The 19,552-nt window shown below is 32.0% G+C and overlaps 1 protein-coding gene across 2 annotated transcripts in view; it reads right to left on the reverse strand.

Moving 5' to 3' along the window:
- The window catches only part of Rrp6 (exosome component Rrp6), a 223,186-nt gene that overhangs the window by 88,454 nt on the left and 115,180 nt on the right, over positions 1 to 19,552 (reverse strand). For both annotated transcript variants that reach the window (XM_089598696.1, XM_089598695.1), the window contains one exon: positions 6,384 to 7,904. In XM_089598696.1, coding sequence (XP_089454822.1) covers positions 6,384 to 7,904 — 1,521 coding nt within the window. The remainder of the gene's footprint in view (positions 1 to 6,383; positions 7,905 to 19,552) is intronic.

The raw sequence follows: 19,552 nt of genomic DNA on the forward strand, positions 1-19,552 counted from the left end.
GGAGCATTACGTTAAATACTTATTGATTCCTTATTTCCTCTCGGTTGACATTATATGAGAATTGTTAACATGATATTTTTAGAAATAAAAAGAATCTGCACTATTCAAATAGGCAATCGACGTTCTTGCCTGGCTCTTGATGTACGTTTCAGCTTTGTTGGAAAATTAATCAACTAATAAACATATCATAACTTTATTTTATGTAATTTAATGATTATTATTTTGAACGCAATTAATTTTCATCCACAGTGCGTTTGTTTAAATACTGTTAATTGATTAATGAGAATATTGATTCAATTGGTTTATATACGTGCGCGTGCATAAGGCGTTATGCAAATAACTGTAGTTGTATCATTTCCTCCTCCTTAAAAATGTGTCCAATGATGATTTCCATCTAATTTTCAATAAATAAAAACGTCAACTGTCTTTGTGTTGGTAGTAAGCCCATCAGTTGACGTTTTCAAATAAGCGATTGGTACTTGGCAAATATGCCTGGCTCGCATGCCCCACCTTTTATTGCATTCGCTGACGACCTTTCCAACAACATAGAGACAGCTGTCGTTTACAATTTTTCAAAATAGCATGCCAACTATCATCTGACACATTTTGAAGTGAGAGGACATCACTAAACAAAAAAAATTTTTTTTTGTATGTTCATGTGACCAGCTGCCGTATAATCCACCACGGTACGGCCAGTTGACTTTTTTTTATTTCCAAATAATTGCGTTAACTATCATTCAACAAATTTTCGAAAACAATTTTTTTGTAGTGATTTAGAGGCTGTCGCTACTCCACCGACCCACGGAGCGGCAGCTGACGTTCAGCATGCTGTTTAATACAACTCTCTGAAGCATTTTACGAGTTATCGCTTGAGAGAAAATGACTGACAAAATATACTATCTGGTTCATGGACTATTGTTAAAGCAGTACAGATATGACACGGCCTATTGCAATTAAACAACGTAAAAAAACCAAGCATCCCATCAGAGCCCAAATTATTCCTTGAAAGTAATTCCAACTGAAAAGAAACTTTAACATTTTGTTTATGTACATGTAACATTAATCATGTATCTCGTAGCTCATTTTGTTCTTCAACCAACATTTTAAACACAGCTGCATTTCCAATGACTTTGAGGTCTTTGCGTAATTTAAAGTATTTAACATTATATTATCTAACTAGCAGCCCTCCCGTATGGAACACCGTAGTCTGTTGACATGTAATATAAAACGTTTTCAGTTAAAAATTTTACATATATTCTTGACACTTCTTAGAACAAAAAAATTCTTATCAAAAACGTATTGCTTAGAATACTAACAACTTATTTGATCAAATAATAAGCTGTAAAAAGTGAAAAAATATAATTATGCTAAAAAATACCGTTCGTTCTTTACGCTACCAAATAATTGTTGGCCCTACAGGGCCGTTGATTTGCACTTCCTGATGTTATAATAAATGAAAAAGGCTATTTGTCAAAACTGTAAAGCTTAAAAAATGATTTTAAAAAATATATTAAAAAATTGTTTTTCCAATCTTACAATTTTGTTACCAGAGCAACGGAAGCCTGGAGCTTCATCTCTTTATTTTTATCACCACAATGAATACAAACACATATTAATCTACCTATTTGAAAATCTGTAGATTTTAATGATAACTGTCAGGGTTTTAATAAAAAGCAAATCTCTCACGTATTAAATTTTTTTTTGTCGATTTTGACGCTGAAACAGAGCTATGGTGACACATCCTTGGATGTCAGCTGTTTGATTGTTGTATTTCATTTTTTACAATTAGTATTTAAGATGGTTGTCTGCTGCAATACCTTGAATAAAGAGAATTATTACGTTAACAAAAGATTAGTGGAATTTCTGCAAAAAAGAAATGAAAAATGAAGTAAATATGGTGAAGAGTACAGAAAAAAATAATTAAATCTCATTTTTTAATTTTATTCATGTAAACAAATCACAATGGATCTCTATTTTTAGTCCATCATTACTCCTTGATTGTTCATAAAAAAATATTATGTTGTTACTTATATCTACTAATTACTAAATTTCCATCTACATTTATTAATTGTTATTTATATCATCAAAAAATAAATAAATAAAAGTGTCTTGCGGTGTATGGCAGCGTTAGGAGCAGCAACGGGCGCGTAGCAGCTGCCTGTGCCGCGCGGTGACTCACACCTATACATTAATCGGTCCAATACATAAAAATATCAAAAAAACCCTCTTTTTTTATTGACCATACTTTAGTTTAATGTCTCATCTTTCGATCTAGATCGTCAAAAAAATTCTAAGAATTGTACTTCATGAGATTTAACGCATTTTTACCAACATTTGCATTTTTATAGGCTATAAAGTGAAAATTTGTGAAAACTGATAGTACCAACAGAAAGCTGAGAAAAAAGTACATGGGGATTTATGTTTTTGTGATTTTTAAAACATTTTTCTCAGGCCCAAACGATGAGATGAAAAAGTCATCTTTTACGCTCACGCAGCCTGTCTGCGGTAGCGCTGGGGCAGTTGAGAAAATTCTCCAAGCAGTTGAGAAGTTTCCAGCAAACCTGACTGCCTGGATACCTCAGGGTGATCTTCTCTGGCCTGCTGTTGTAGCACCAGACTGTTGGGAAGGAAAACTACCACATCTGCTCTGCACAGCTCTTTCCCAACGTCTCCTGATATCACGCCAGAACGTTCGTGTCTAAAACACTTTCCTTTATTGCAGAGCTCAGCCGTTTTGGTGACCTAAGGGGAAAGATTAGTTAGTGATGCTTGCCTCTTTAAATTTTTATTGGATTAGAATCAAAAATATTTATTATCTTATGATGTTTACAATTGCTCAAGATTTTATAAATATAACTCAATAGAAATTTCTAAATAAGTTAACATTCGATTAAAAAATCGCTTTGCAAAGCAAAATAGCTTATAGAGAAATAATCTGCGTTATCGAATAAGGAATTTTTTGCAACTTTATAATTGATATTTTTTATCACCATGAACACTTTACACAGATTTGTTTCATCATCTTTTAAATTACAATAAATGCTACGAACGATTAAACTACTTTTTCATGTAAATCCACATCTATGTTTCTTTTCTCTTTAAAAAAAGTTAAATCTTGTTATGTCTAAAAGGTTGCAAAAAATATTTATAACTTCTAATTTTTATTAAAAAACAATGGAAATCAATATTGCAAGATTATAATAAACTTTTAAAATTTAATTAATACCTTTACAATACTTTTAATTATCATTCAATAAGCAATCTACCTTGCATTTATAAATAAAATAATTTTACACGTCTTTAATAGTAGTTCCAAAGTAAGGACTCCACGCAGTTCTTTTTTTTGCGCGAATTAGACCCCAAATCTAAGGTAAGTATACAAAGGCAACAGTTTTTATTTTGCTTGTAAAGTAAAATAATGTTTCGTGTGAAAATTCAAAATGTTGTAACATCATCAATTTACTTCAAACAATGAAAGATTTACATATTAATATCAAAAAAATTTAATACATCTCACCATTAGTTCTCAACTCTTCTTGACTTTTGCTTAACTTCTTTCTTACTTTAGCTTCACTTATAATTTTCGGTGCAGTTAAAGTCCACTGCTCTTTCAGGATGTTTTCTGACAAAGAATAAATTTCGTCAAAATCATTAGCTAGCTAAAAAAAATTTGTGATAAGTACAACCTCATTATGTATATGTACATTGAGAGAATACAAATACGAAGCAAAAAGTATGAGTATAGATTTTTTTTACCAAAATATAATCAATGCTACTACCTAGACACTTATAAACACTGAAAGTATCTTTTATGAATTCAAACTTAGCCCTTAAAGTAAAAGTACTGTTCCACTTTTAAATAACATCATGAACTGGGTCATTGTTTTTTGCAGCCATTAAACTTTTTTTTCTCGTGAGCATTCAATGGGTACGTCTAAATTAAAACGAATTATTAAAAAACAAAAAACTGAAATAAAATTGTCTAGATTTAGAATTCAGGTGAAAATAATTTTATTACCTTCTGTGTTAGGTGTTATCAACTTGTTTTTTATGAGAATCCTACGAAGCTTACTTATACTTGTCATATAGAGGTCCCCCAGCATAAATAGCACTGTTATTCACTCCTTCCCGAAATGGACGGTAAAATGAATTTGCTGCATCATCTACATTCCAAGGGAGTTTCCGAAAAATTTGAACCAATTCAGCAGCAATTTTAAGAAATCTTGCTTAACTTATTCTTAAAAATAAAATGATGTACATTAATTATAAGCAAATGTTAACTATTCATGTTACTGTCAAATATACTTTACATCCTTTGCAATATATATTGTTGTAAATAATCAAACGTTACTAAGTATACGTATTTATATTACTTACAGTTCTGACAATAATTCAGTTAAGATTTAATAACACAATCTGTTATGAGCCTAGTATCGATGTTTTGACAGTTTGAATCTTGAAAAGCTTTTTCTGCTATTTTACCATTATAGTCGTATGATATTAACTTTTTATTGGCATTTTTTGATAAACCACTCAAATCGAAATAAACATTTTGAAGATTTTTAAATAAATCTTCACGAAGATGCGCATATATTTGTCAATACATCATTTAATTCAATTACTGGACTAGCATCAACGTCACCATATATAGTGCATTATGAGTTTTACTCAGAATTAGTAAGTAAATGTGATGATTGATGTAGGATGATAAAGCAGGTGCATAAGAAAGACATTCATTCAAAAAAGTTTCAAACCTCATTTCAATTTTTTTTTAAAATCCACATTCACTCTTACTAAATAACTTGCTCAACACTTCTTCATCAAATATTAAAAATATTCCTTTGTTTATTTCAGCAGATATCAAATAAAAATGTGTGAACAAATCATCATTGTGCAAAAACAAATTGCTGATTCAGCCATTTCAAGAAAATAGGAATATACCATTTCGGTATATACCTGTATACTTACATGTACACCCAACGGAAATATATTCTCGGACAGGCCTGATCAGCTAGTTTGCACGTTGAGTGCCACTGCCAATGTATCAAGCATCTGCTTGTACCTAACTTTACATGACCCTACACACTGGCAGTGATGCTCAACGCACAAAATCGGTGGTCAGGCTTGTCCGAGAATATCTTTCCGTTGGGTGTAAGTATACATGTAGGTTGTAAGGAATAAACATGTAAAACTACGAATGTTAACCTTAAAATGTACCAACAAACTTCTCCAGGCCCTATTCCATTATTTTATTTCTTGCAAACTATACTATACTATAATACATTAAGTGGCACAAACTAGATACATTGACTTTTGACGTGTAAAAAAGAAACCTGTCGTAAATAACGATTTTTCACTTAGTTTTAATATTTTACATTCAAGCCTTAGTATGGCAAGGTTGTATTTCCAATCTATTCAAATGAATATCTGTATAAGGGCTTCTAAACGTTCAAGATATACCCAAGTCAGGGGTAAGGATCAGGGTGTCAAAATGCGAGAAAATAACTGTTCAAGATAACGTAACAAATGTTTTAATAAATCAAATACTATACAAGCAAACTGTTAATTTCACAAGGCACTAAAGATGTAATATCTCCGAACAGCACAGAAAATATGCATTTATTGAATATTTAGTTATCTCATTTTGTCCTAATAATGTAAGTCGGATGTATAATTTTAAACACTTTAAATAGAACTGCTGTAACAGCCAATGTTTTTGCAGTTGACCTCATATTTGTATGTTTTTAGCCAAATTACATGGAAATATAGCAGTTTTATTCTGTAAGGCTATAAAAATTGATAGGCATCTAGTATTAGATACTACTTGTTTACATTGTGTTGGATAATTCTAAAAGAACTCTCAAATTTAAATACCATTTATAAATTTAATTTTTCTAATTAGGTACTTACGTACCTCGTAACATAGCTTAGTCGAGTATTGAGTCGATAAAAATAATTTGATCCGTAGGAAAAAAGGTGTATTTGCTCCTAGATTATATTTTGCAGTGAGTCCTACGGTTATAAATCTTGTTATTTTAGCTTAGTACCAACCATATTTTCTTAATATTTTTTTTTTTTAGTAAGTTATAAGTGTTATAGCGTTGCAATTTTTTAAAGATTCGATAGCAACAGCTAATTTTATTAAGACTGTGTTATTGTAAAATGTGAATGTAAATGTAAATACTTATAGTTGTAGTTGAGCCATCTTTGAGAGTGTCCGAAATTTTTATTTTAAATAGTTGATTGTGTGTTGATCTGTATTTTTGAGTAGGAAGAACTTATATTTTAAAAATAATTGTATTATTGACAACCAAATTTACAAGTAAAAAAAAGAACAGTTAAAATAATGGTAAGAATTAGTAAGAATGAATAACGTAACCCACCTTTAATAGAAGATCAAATATTGATATTTTCGGATGCAATTTTAACTGCTTTAATTGTCTTAATTCAGCAACAGACGTTTTTAAAAGACAAGAAAGGTTGACCCGAACTTCTATGCCACTTGGCACATCATGCGGGGAAAAATTCCACGATTCAGAGCTAGAACTTTGATGTCTTTGTGATAAGCGTAGTTTTATGTCTTCTTGTAAAATCGTTTTACTTAAAGGCTGTTCTCTCGCCTTGAGAATAATTTTATGAATTTTTAATAAATTTTGTCGAACCAACGGTGGAATAGGATTACAGCAAGCAAGGACACCCTGTATTTCTCGGGGAAGAGTTTCTGCAATATTTAATAGCATGTGGTTTGGTAACACGTAATTTGTACTATCATCTTCAATGCGCGCAGTTTCATCCCTCCACCTATCTAATTCTTTAAATGCATATAGTTGGCGGTTATTAAATATTTTTTGGCTTTTTCTGTAAATGTTCAAGTTACTTTCTTCGGTCCATATTGGTTTTCTGTAAGTATTCTTGCATATATCCGTACTTCTCATATAAACAGACTTGAGAATGTTGCTTTGACCATGAGCTGCATCAATCAAAGCATTACTAAGGACGTTTTTGAGATATAATAAATAGTGAGTGTCCTCCCTAGCGTATCTCAAGAGTTCATTTGGTAATGGTCTGATACGCCAGTCAGCTAACTGAAAATGCTTATTTATATCTATTTGACAGAATAATTTTAAAAGATAGGATAAACTTAAGAACGGTAATTCTAGTTGTTTTGCTGCTTGATGTGTATCAAACATATTTACAACATATATAGATAAATCTCTTTGTAACCATAAAACATCTGAATCAGCTCCATGAAAAACTTTAAGAATGGAGGAGTCCGTGAAAATTTTATTTAATATGTGTAAATCAGACCTGAGACTCAACGTATCAATTAAATAATCTGTGTCTGTAGTTGATATTTGCATTACACAAGTAATACCAAGGAAACTCCTATAAGAATGGTGTTCCAAATCTACAGCTATTTCAGCACATTTTTCAAGATCCGTGAGCATATTTTTCAAATCCTCGATTTTTTCAATAATAATCAAAGGGGTTTCATCAACGGATTTATACTTGATCACAGGCTTTTTCAGAAGTTGTGTATCTGAAGGTTCAAAGTTGTTCAACTCGAGTTCATAAGGATGATTAAATATTTCATCTCCATTCTCATCTAAATCTGTGTGTAAGTCTAGAAGTTTGACAGCATTAGGCTTGTATTTAATTTTAGGCTGCCATGGTTTTCGGCTATTGTCTATTTTATCTTTGAAACTAAGTTGCGGCTTTTGAATATTTTTTCCAGACAACAATCGAATTGCTTGTGAAGAATTTGAGAAAGCAGGTATTTGTTTATTGATATAGGAAGCAGAATTCCAGCTCCCATTGAGATGACTTGGCATTCTTGATTGAGACACTATCAATCCACTACTAGGATTTTTATTTATACCAGATTCTTCATCCATGCATGCTCCCTTAACAGTAAAAAGAAAATAAATCATTAAAAACTTTTACTTTACTTTATAAGCTTTATACAGAGCATCTTAATTTAAAAATTATTTAACAAACTCCAACGTTTCTAGAATGTAGACTGATACTTATTAGTCACGGGAGTTGAAGAAAATTAAAAGATACAAGAAAAATGTTCTACGACCAATGTCTCAAATATTTTGATGACTAAATTTTATCTTGGTTTTTATTTTTTATTAAGATGACTAAAATAGTTTTAAAAATTACTATATTTGACTAGTGTCGGATATTTTACGCAATGTCTACTTAATTGACATAACCTACGAAAAATTATCAAATTATAAAACCAGTATAGAAGTATAACTTCAATAAAACTTCAAAAGTGCTGTGATAAAGGTTCGAAGTACGATTTGTCAACTTTGAAAGAAGATGAAAAGATAAATAGTATCATGTGTACCTATTTCATTTTTCGGACAAAAATTTATCATAAGGTAAAGAATTTTCTTTTGTTAAAAAAACCTAATATTCAAAGTAATTATAATTAAAGACCAAACAAAATCAAATGATATATATAATAGACTTGAGATTCTAAATAATAAGTCGAAAGACCTAAAAAAAATGATATACAATCTTTAGCACTAACAAAAAAATTCATAAAGTTAACTTTTTTTTGCATTTTTGACTGAGTATTATAAACATATTGTACGTCTAGAAATTTTATTAATATTTTGAAAATATTTTTGGGCCACGGAGAGCTGTACGTAGAATGTTAGTACTCGACCATTTACGTTATCCTGTAAAGGAAAATGTTTTTTTTTTTTTTTTTTTTTTTTTTTCAAGTCCCTGGTGATGACAGTACTAAATTGCTGAAATACCGGACAAATGTAATACTTTGCAATAATGAATAGTTCTGCTCAACCAACCAAATTGTTATGAACATGCACTAAACACATACCTTTTATAAAATACTTTTTTATGTAAAAACTGAGCAGTCTCCTGCGGTGACACTGGAGGAGAGCGGCGACTCCTGGCTAGCTTCAGCAAGAGGCAACCTTCTTGGCAATAGGGAGGTCACTACGCTAGTTTTAACCGTTTTTAGTTTATAGTTTGGACAAAAAAGACAGTACTGTCTTTTACTGAGTAGCACAAAACGCACACGCTTACAAAGATCAGTTGATGGAAAGATTTTGTGCAAGGGGATCGGAACCCTCAGCATCAGTGGCTGTACTAGCGGGAAAACAGGTGTCGTCATCATGCTACGATATTGAGGTGATGATGAGCTAGGCTACCCCTTGTAGTACTGCATCTGAATGGCTAGAGGAGACAACCTTGAATAAAAAATAAACACAGAAGTGTGCAGCTTTTTTGCCCAGCCATGGACGTAACAGGCTGCTTAGCACTAGAAGTAAAGCGATCGACGTAACGCTGTCAGCTTTTTCGGCAACAACACTGAGATGGATCTGAAGTACACAAGTAAGAAAAGAATGGAGCTCAATGCTGAGCAGACAAAGCAGGACTTTATTTTGACAGATCTTGAACTATTGATTAATAACGTGGTAGAAGCGGCAATGACAACGTACATAAATAACGGCCGGGTCCTTGATGATCAGACAAAACATTATTACATGAAACATAAACTTAAAATTTTATTTTTTATAGAAAAAAATGTATTAATGGCTCTAACTGACATCGCATCCGTTTAACTTCTGTAGATTACTGTTTCAGAGCAATCCAATTGAACCAATATTTTCATGTATTGTACATATAATTATTTAATTTACTTTATTACTCGAACTATTTGAAACTACAATCTTTGAGATAAGTTAAACTCTAAAATTAGTTATTAAAACACTACAGTTAACAGTTACCTTGAGAAGAAAAAAAAACATTTTTAACGGTGCTCTGATAATTCGGAAACCATGTAAAATGTCTGTGAATGTATACTTTTATTATGTGAGCATTTATTTGTAAATATATGATTATGAGCAATTAAATTTGATTAAATTAAAAAAAAAGTGCTTTAGCAAAAGAAATGCCCGCTATCAGGCTGCGTCCTTTTCTCTTCGATGGTTTAAACAATATAAGCGAAGAGAAGTACGGGGTGGAAGAACATTTGGTTCGACTACGGGTGTTTGGCCACAAGCACACTTTCTTTTTCTTTTTTCCTTGCCAACAGACAAAAGCGTACTGATTTACTTTTACCTATCCATCCTTTTTAACAAGCGAACGCCAGTAGACTTTTGTCATTCATCAAGATTAACATCAAACGTCGATGCTAATCAATAAATTTTCTTGATTAATCTATTCCCTTTATTGTTTCTTTTAAATAAAAAATATTTTAAGTAAGAAACAATATCAGTCCATATTGCTGTGTAAGTGATTGATCTACATGAAATCTGAGGTATTTTTTTGTTATGCCAATACGTAAGTGATTGATCTACATTAAATCTGAGGAAGTTTTTTATCATACCAATGTGTAAGTGATTGATCTATATTAAATCTGAGGTAGATTTTTATTATGCCAATAACGATACGTATGCATAGTAGCACAGCAAGGCCGAGCCAAATGAAACCTGTACGAGCACCATAAATTGCTATGAATTTTAGAAAAAAAAAAAAAAAAAAAAAAAAAAGAAACTATTTTCCTATGTATATGTATATATGTATCCAAATTACTTTCTATTATTTAATAGTACAATCGTTATTGTTTTAAATCTGGAAAAAATTATAACACGAGCAAAAATTGTAACAAAAGATTTGATGTCATAAATAACTTTGAGTACAGAAAATGCAATTTTATTATATTTTATTTTATACACAAAAAAATTTTCTTTAGTCTTAGTGTTTTTCATGACTACTAATAAATCCAAAGTTGAGGACGAAAAATTGAACTTAATAAAAGTAACTCAATTATTTTAATAACAAAAAAAAGAGAATTTTTGTCATTAGGTGGCAAATAGGGGGATAATGGTGAGGTTTACTGTAGAAACATGTGAGCTTATTGATTGTTTTTTTTTAAAATATATTATCATGTTACATTATTATACATTTTTGATAACACACCTAATAAACGTATTAGAAATTAAAAAATAAATTTCGAGCCACGGCAGCATTTCAATGGTGGTTTGGTTAAAGTTACTCAACAAAAATATATGATTATGAAAAAAGTGCAAGTGTAACTTTGTTTTAATATTTGAGAAGGTTCAAAGGTACTCTACAGAAAATTCAACCCGTTGAAAAAAGAAAATTACAATAAAAAAACTTTTTTTTAAAGCAAAAATCTTTTACTTTCTCTTACCTCTAAAAGAAACACAACGAAAACTAATATTTGTATGGTGGAGTATTTTTATTTGGAAAAATTGGTGACATTTTCCAATCAAAATGAGCCAAAAATGCATCTTTGATACAATGTCTGAAAAGGCCCACTTTTATCGATGAAACGTCACAGATTGTTCATAATACTGGTGCTCTACTATACTAAGATTAATTTTCTGTTGTATTTATTTAAAAGAATATTTTCTTCTATTTGTTATAGTAATAGTTGAAAAGCAATTGTGGAGATAAATTGGTATTATAAAAAAAGAAGAAAAGAGGATGGGCCGAGGGTTACCATATGAATAAAGAGAGGGGGTGGAAAGGGGTTCAATACTTTAATTTTCTTTTAAATAATTTGACCTAATTAAATCACGGACAAACTGAACTTAGTCTACTTTATATTAACAAGAGTCAAAAAAGAGCTAAGAGAAAATTTAGAATTAATAAGGGGCAGCTAAAAAAAGGTAGAGGAGGCAATCAAATATTTAGATTTATAAAAATGATAGTAGAACTGAAAAAAATTCCACCTTATTTTAAAGAAAGTCTGACAAAGGCTGGAGGGAGATGTAGAAAATAATCCTCTAAAATCACTATTTAATGCAGCCGTGTATATACATTCATGTATATATGTTAGTGGACATTTTTTTCTGCTATTACACATATTGATATCATGGTAAATGTATGCAGATCAATATGAGTGGAAGTTGTGCAGAAGTTCAGGCCTAATGTCTATAGTCAATATAGACATTTGGTCGGAACTTAGGCCGTACATCGCCCGTTCCAGGATGGGTTTTTCCCGAGTGGTTTCCCCACCCACAGGATAAATCATTCTGGCGAATGCGGAACGGAATCCCCTACACCCCTACCATTCCCATCCCTTCCTAATTCTCAAAGTGCTAAGTGCCCATAGAAGGACGTAGTACACTATAATAAAAAAAAAAATGTATGAGGATGTCATTTTCATTATTCTCACATATTATTTTTTATCAAGACACCCCACTGCCTTCCACCGATCTCATCATACTTCAATATTAACTTTTAAATACATATATCCCTTTACTTTTTTCATATTTCTCAGTACGGCAATAGATTGACTTTATGCATTCGACCAATCAATAACAGATTTACTTATATAACTAAGAGTAAGATCATAAATAAATTCATGTCAATAATATTTTAATTTATACGTAAGTATAAGATTTTCGGTGCGCTAAGCTTTTTTTGGTAATATTGGCGGTGAACTACGTAAAAAATATTAACTTTTTACTTTGCTTTTTACACCATGACATTTATACACACATAAATTTAAATAACATTTAGTTACACAATAAAACAAACCACAGAAGTAATGAATAACATACATATATCCGTAACATGTACGTTCTGCCCTCCTGCGTGCTTCGCTCGCCAACCTCCTTAATTATTTGTCATTTATGCTTTTCCCGGTGAAAACGAATGTATGAACATAGAAAATATATTTGTACAATATGGATTGAATTTAAAATTTATGCATTTATTAGTATCATCTCAGATAGAAATATCAAAACCAAGCATGAGGGATCTCGGGATCCCTGACAGAAGCAAAGCTGCCTCATATATGTGGCAGCGAAACATTATCCGACATTAATTGTACCAATAATGTCTGTAGATACACACATACATATACATGCCAAAGCATACACGAGCGCCCGCCACCCATACACTAATCCACTCACAGACTCCTACACACATATATTTCTGGGACAAATGTCTAACAATTTAACTGTTTTTTTTTTCTTTTTAATGTCATGATGCGTAAATTCTAGTTTTATAAAAAAAGATATGCCTATAAAGTTTCAGTTTAGTATTACAACATAATCAGAACTGGCGAGCTGCACTGTACACGCACACACACACACACACACACACACACACACACACACACACATATGTAAACAATGTATATAGAACATTCAGCTGCATACATGCAGCTGCATAAGTATACTGTACGACGTATATAGTATACGAATACGAAGTCAGTGAAAGATCAGAGAAGGCCTTCGAGACAGCAAAACTCGACCGCTTCCGAGCTCGTACGACCAACTCCGAATACTACAGCAGCAGCAGCTGCTACTATGTATATATATATATATATATATATATATATATACACACGTCAAGTATACACACGTCCCACTATTGCGGTACTGAGCGGAGTGGGGGAAGCATGTAGGTTATTTTAAATCTGTCACTTTTTGCCAGCTCACTCCCAGCCCCAGAACGCCCCATAAGAAGCTTCGCTTCAATTAAAAATTTTTGACATAGGTTATCAATAATATTAAAAAAAGAAAGCTGAGTACACCAAGAACTTTATGCTTACTGATAAATTAAAAAAGAATTGATATTAACTAATGTATAATCTTACTCTTAGCAGTGTAAATGTAATAACTTTTAATTGTTTGTATGTATTAAGTCCACATATTTGTCTCTTGAATGGTTTAAAAAAATAAACTTAAATAAGTATTTGTAAGTAAATACTTAAGTTTATTCAAGCTCAGTGGAGGGCGGTAAAGTATCTTGATAGAAAATGATATAAGTAAGAATAACAGACACAAATACTAAATTTTTCCTCATTTTAGTTGTATTGCTTATTATGTGCACTCACTGCTTATTTATTTTCATACGTAACATGATTCTCAAATTTGTGAAAATCCCAAGTACTTCCCCTGCTCAATACGGCAACTTTGTTTCAATCTCCTAAAGAAATAAACATGTTTTTAATCGTTAAAACTTTTCTTACAAACATATATAAACAGTACAACAATATATTCAAGATATATATAATTTTATTTCCATCCGAACACCTGTAATCTATTTTATAACATGAAAGAACATACAAACCTTCGAATAAAATCAGCAATTTTTTTTTTATAATTAGACAAATTTTTCCCAAATACATATATTCATTTAAATATAATATAAAGCGCGCGGTGGCTCAGTCGGCTAGGTCGTGGATTGGCACACGGGAGACCATGGTTCGATTCCCGGCCATAGTGCGACTTTTTCGGGCAAGTACCTCTGTGTATTTTCATATGTGCTTTTTCACCACGCAATGCTCCTCGAGGAAGGTTTTAGGCGACCTTCTCGCAGCACAATTGCCTAATTTTCCCCTACCCCCCTCCCAGTAACGGGAGGCCTCCCATCCCTCTTCCGTTCCTTCTCCTAAGTGCTAAGTGCCCTTTATAGGAGCCGGACGTAAAACACTACAATATAAAAAAAAAAATAATAATAAATAAATAAATATAATATTTATGTTGTTTTTACTCATACGACGTCTACATACTTTCACCACGATTTAAGTATACATGGACAAGCAAGTAATGTACACTTATATATGTTTATTTATGTAATCATTAATTTTGAAAATTTGTACATAAATTTAATATAATAAATATCATTTGAAATATCGACGGAGTTTTGTATTATAGTAGTTTCATAATAAAATAAATTTAAAAATAAAATGTATAAAATTTGTGTGTCTATCAAGGCCAGTGAAGGTTAGTAGAGAGTCAGTAAATTTACCTGAAAATTGTGTGGGGCTGTGGGATGGCGGTGGGGTGCCAGGAAAACAATCTTTAGAGGTTGTGGAGGGTATGTTGGGGGTCTGTGGTGAATGTAAAGGTGGTGGAGGGTTTGAACAAAAAATATGATACGCCAAAATTACGGAGAAAAATTGTCTTATTTTATAGATATAATGTGGGGAGAGAAGTCAAGGGGGGTCTGCGGGTACTGTGGTAGAGGGGGGGGGGTTGTGTCAAAAATTATGTCGTGTGTACATATAAGAATGTATAGCTGACTGCGCACTCCACGCGTCATCCTTCTGATTTAATTCAAGTCATAGGCATGCCAACAAAGTGAATATTAATAGTATTTGTGAGAATAAAAAAGTAGAAAAAATTAGAAAATCGTTGTATAAACGTACAAAAAAGAACAGTGACCAACAGACAGAGCGCAAGAAAATACATTATATGCACGTGTTTCTGTAGCTGTCCCAATAATTCAAAGACAAATTGTTGTATATGTATCCAGCGCAACACAGCAGCTACAGCAAGCGTCGGCACTGTAACGAGCGAGCAACAGAATTAGCAAGTCTAAAAACGGCTGTACATAAAGCTAGGCACAGTCGTCTTGCCCTCACTCTGTACTTTAATATACTGGCCATTATGGGTAAAAATAAACATGTGCTTCAAACTAGCGCGCTTGTTTCTTAACCTTAATATATTACATTCGTGACGAGGATTATTAAAAATAATTTTTTTGTTACTTTAATGTTGCTACGTAGTTCTTTCTGAGACTACGTACAGCATATCACAATGTACAAGTAAAGCACATATGCGCAATGTGTAATTGCTTGCCATGTAGTGTATTTGTGTCATGGCGATCAGAAATGACGAGTGAACTAAGTGTGCGTTGAGCAAAAGTTTATTTTTTTAACATTTATAAGAATTACAACGTGTAACAGGAATCAATTCAAAATTCAATAGTAAAATCAATGAGTTAAAAATAGAACTTAATGCAATGGCTAGGCAAGGCAATATTAAAACCATAGAACCATTTAACGTCAAAGAAGACAGCTAAAAGCTGTGGATTAAGCGAGTGGATCTTTACTTCAAAGCTTGTACGATAAAGACATTTAAGAAGGTAGCTCTATTCTTGACATTGCTTTGTAAACAAGGGTATGCCTAGTTCAGAAATCTATGCATGCAAGACAAGCCAGCTTCAAAAGAGTTTACGGCATTGGTGGATTTGATGCAAACATATTTACAGCTAGCACCTAGTAAACTAACCAAGAGCTACAAGTTTAACAAAAAATCATAAAAGGAAAAAGAAGGGATAAGTAAATTTTTCTTAAATTTGAAGCAATGAGCAGAGCGTTGTAATTTCGCAGTAGAACTTTATTGCCATCTGCGGAATCAATTTGTACGGGGAATATGTTACAATTCTGCTAAGAAAATGCTCTTACGTGATATTTGACCTTTGATTCGGCAGTATAACAGGCTTAAGCCATTTAAGTAGCGATTTGTGATGCAGGAAGCATGCTATCAGTGGAATATTCCGTAAACTTTGTAAAATCAACTAAGCCACAAAACAAGGCAAACAAAGGCAAAGTAGATTCAAAACAACAGGCGCGTCAAGCGGAGTTAAATTTTAGTAAGGATAACCAGCAAACATCAGGCATTGAGTATTTTTGTTGCATACATACAACCCATACAGCATCAAATTGTAGATACCGTGAGTATGCATGTCGTACATGTGTCGTACTTGGCTTGCATGTGTAAAGTCGATCACAACAACGTTAGATGTAGAAGGACAGAGATGTGAGTTGTCAGGTCAGCGGTCAACTGATGCGTCATTTGACGGTCATGACTCTGACATGACCAAGAGGTTAAAATCTCTGACTGACGGTCAGCTGACTCTGACAAGTCAAAAAAATTTCTGACGGTCAAACCTACATTTGTATAAAGAATGAAGGAAATTTGTTTTAGTAATAGATAATTTACAGTTAATTTTGAATCCCACCCCAGCTTTTGTGGCACTGCTGGTGTTGAAATTGGACTTGTTCGATCTAGTAATCTAAGGGAATCGATATAGATCCTTTACAATTCTTCACCTATAGTCTTTGAGCTCTTTTTAAATGTTGTGAAATGCGAGAGACGCAGCCATCAAAGGTTATTTTTGAAAGTGGAGTGCTATTTGACTACAAAGCATTTTACGCAAACATGTTAAAGGGCTGTTAAGTGAGCTTTTACAAAGTATGGTAGATAAAGTCTCTGATAGTAGGTACAACATAACCTTTCCTACTCATAATTTGGTTTTGTATTTTTTTGAGCACTTAAGATGACTGGGATGAGTAACTTTGTTTAACAACAATTTACACAACTGCCTTCAGATCCTGGATCTAAATTGCAAACTTACAAGTGCAATTTTTATGATACAAAATATGCAGAGTATACAACGCGCATGAAAAAACATTTTCTAAAATCCTGTAAAAAATGTCCAGGAGACGTGAGACAAGTATTACTAGGTAACTAAGTAAAAAAGGGGGTAAAAAGAAGTTATATGACCATCTTTAGTCCTAGTATCTTCAGTTCTTCTAGTCAAAATATTAGTGATACTGAAGTGATAAATGGTAAGTTTGGCATACAAATGAAATATTTTTTGTGTTGGGAAAAAAATTGTTGAAAATAAACAGATATATTTTATAAAACATTTGTATTAATATTTAGATAATAAGAATAATTGTCAAGATAGTGGGCAAGTTCGTGAGCGTCCATCCATAATTCCTCAAAAAAATTAGTTAGTTTTTGATAATATTTCAACAGAAGAAAATGATATTTGCCAACAGTTATTTGCAAAACCTATTTACGCATCAGGTGTTCCACTACTAATCACAGAGAATCAGTACTGGAAATTTTTTTTTCTAGAATTCGCCCTTGCTATAAGTTACCCTCTCGTTATCAATTGTCAACATCATTATTGGACTCCACGTTTAATGACATTGAGAAAGAAGTAGCTTCGAAAATGTCTAATACCTTTACTGTTGGACTTCATTCTGATGGCTGGTCCAATATTCGTAATGAGGGTATAGTTAATTTCGTTTCAACAACTCCAGATCCTGTTTTTTTCAAGTCTGTTCAAAGTAAAGCCAGTAAGCAAACCGCAGAGTATTTATTTTATTTTAATTTTTATTTATTTCATACTCCGTCCCTTTCGGGTTTGGAGGGCTTCCATTACATTTCTTATCGTTATCTTTGCACATTACTTTTACATATGTTTTACATTTTTATTTATGATTTTCAAGTTACATAACCTATACTTATGAGTAAGTAAACAAAAATATATAATAAATAAAAAAAACTTTTTAAAGATAATTTGCTTTTAATTTGAAATTCATATTAATATTTATATTCAAATTCAACTAGAAATAAAATAAAATGAACTCTATTAATAATACTGAAACAATTAGTCACTTTTTCTTTTATATAATATTAGAAACTTACAAAAATACTGCTCATATAACCACTGCAATTAAATAAATTAAATCTAAAATACTACAGTCTTTTTGAAATATATTTACACTTCACTTTACACTTTACACTGTTTTTCTTAATCCTTTCTCTTCATTCTTCTCTCTTCTCATATCCTTCCCTTCTTCCTTCTTGATTTCTTTATCCTATTTCTCTTGGCACTCTCAGGAACTCTCCCCTTCTTTTCTTTTCCTAACTACTCTTCTCACTATTTCTATTTCTTTTGCGCTCTTATCAAGTATATCTTCTATTACTTTTTCGCTCCTTGTTTTTTCGCATCTCTTAAGTATGTGTGTATGATTTTCCTTCTCTCCCTTGCATAATCTACATTTCCTTTCTTCTTCTTCCTTCCAATGTTCTCTGCTTTTACATTCATTACCACATCTAAATCTTGCCATTAATTTTCTATCTTTTATTGGTATTTCCATCTTCAGATATTCTGGTTCATCCTCTGTTATTATGTCCTTGTATATCTTATTATATCTTGAGTTTTTTATCTTTTCTAATCTTTTTTCTTTTTCCTTTCTTCTTATACTCTCTATTATCTTAAATCTTACTTGCTCTTTGAATTCTGTCCCTCTCATGTATCTTGTTTCTGTTACTTCTTCTTCCTTTAATATTTCCATTCTCTTTTTTGCTACTCTTCCTATGTATTCTCTTTCTTTATTTTTATCTTTTTCTCTTATGCCTTCTTTTGCTAATTTAATTTTTGAGTCCCTAATCTTTTCTTCAAATTTTATTGCTCTTCTTGGCGCCTTCATTTTCATGCTTTACAATTTACAATCTTCTTCCACTAAATAATTTGGTGTATTCCTGTTTAATCCCAATAACCACTTAATATATTTTTTTTGTATACTTTCCAATCTCTTATCTTCTTTCCAGCCCCATACTTCTGCTTCTAATAACGCTACACTCTCCACTAATGCCACAAATAACTTCTTCCTTTTTTGATAACTATACTTAAATATCCTTTCACTTATACTCCAAGCGCTTTTTATTGCCATTATAGCCTTTCTCTTCCTTTCTTCCAAATGCCTTTGATTACTACCATTTTTTTGTGAAATGTATCCCAGATATCTAATTTCTGTCACTTCTTCTAGTTTATTTTCTCCCTATTTCCATACTCTATTTTTTCTTGCTCTTTTTTCGAATACTAAAATTTTTGTTTTTCTTTCGCTCAAAATCATTTTTTTTTTCTCGATGTACTTTTTCAACCTTTTCAACATATGTTTTAGCTCTTTTTTTTTGTCTGCTATTAAAACTATGTCATC

Source organism: Copidosoma floridanum, unplaced genomic scaffold (assembly GCF_036245765.1).
Source record: "Copidosoma floridanum isolate Cflo_tuat_1 unplaced genomic scaffold, Cflo_Japanese_pri ptg000006l, whole genome shotgun sequence".
Classification (NCBI taxonomy): Eukaryota; Metazoa; Arthropoda; class Insecta; order Hymenoptera; family Encyrtidae; genus Copidosoma; species Copidosoma floridanum.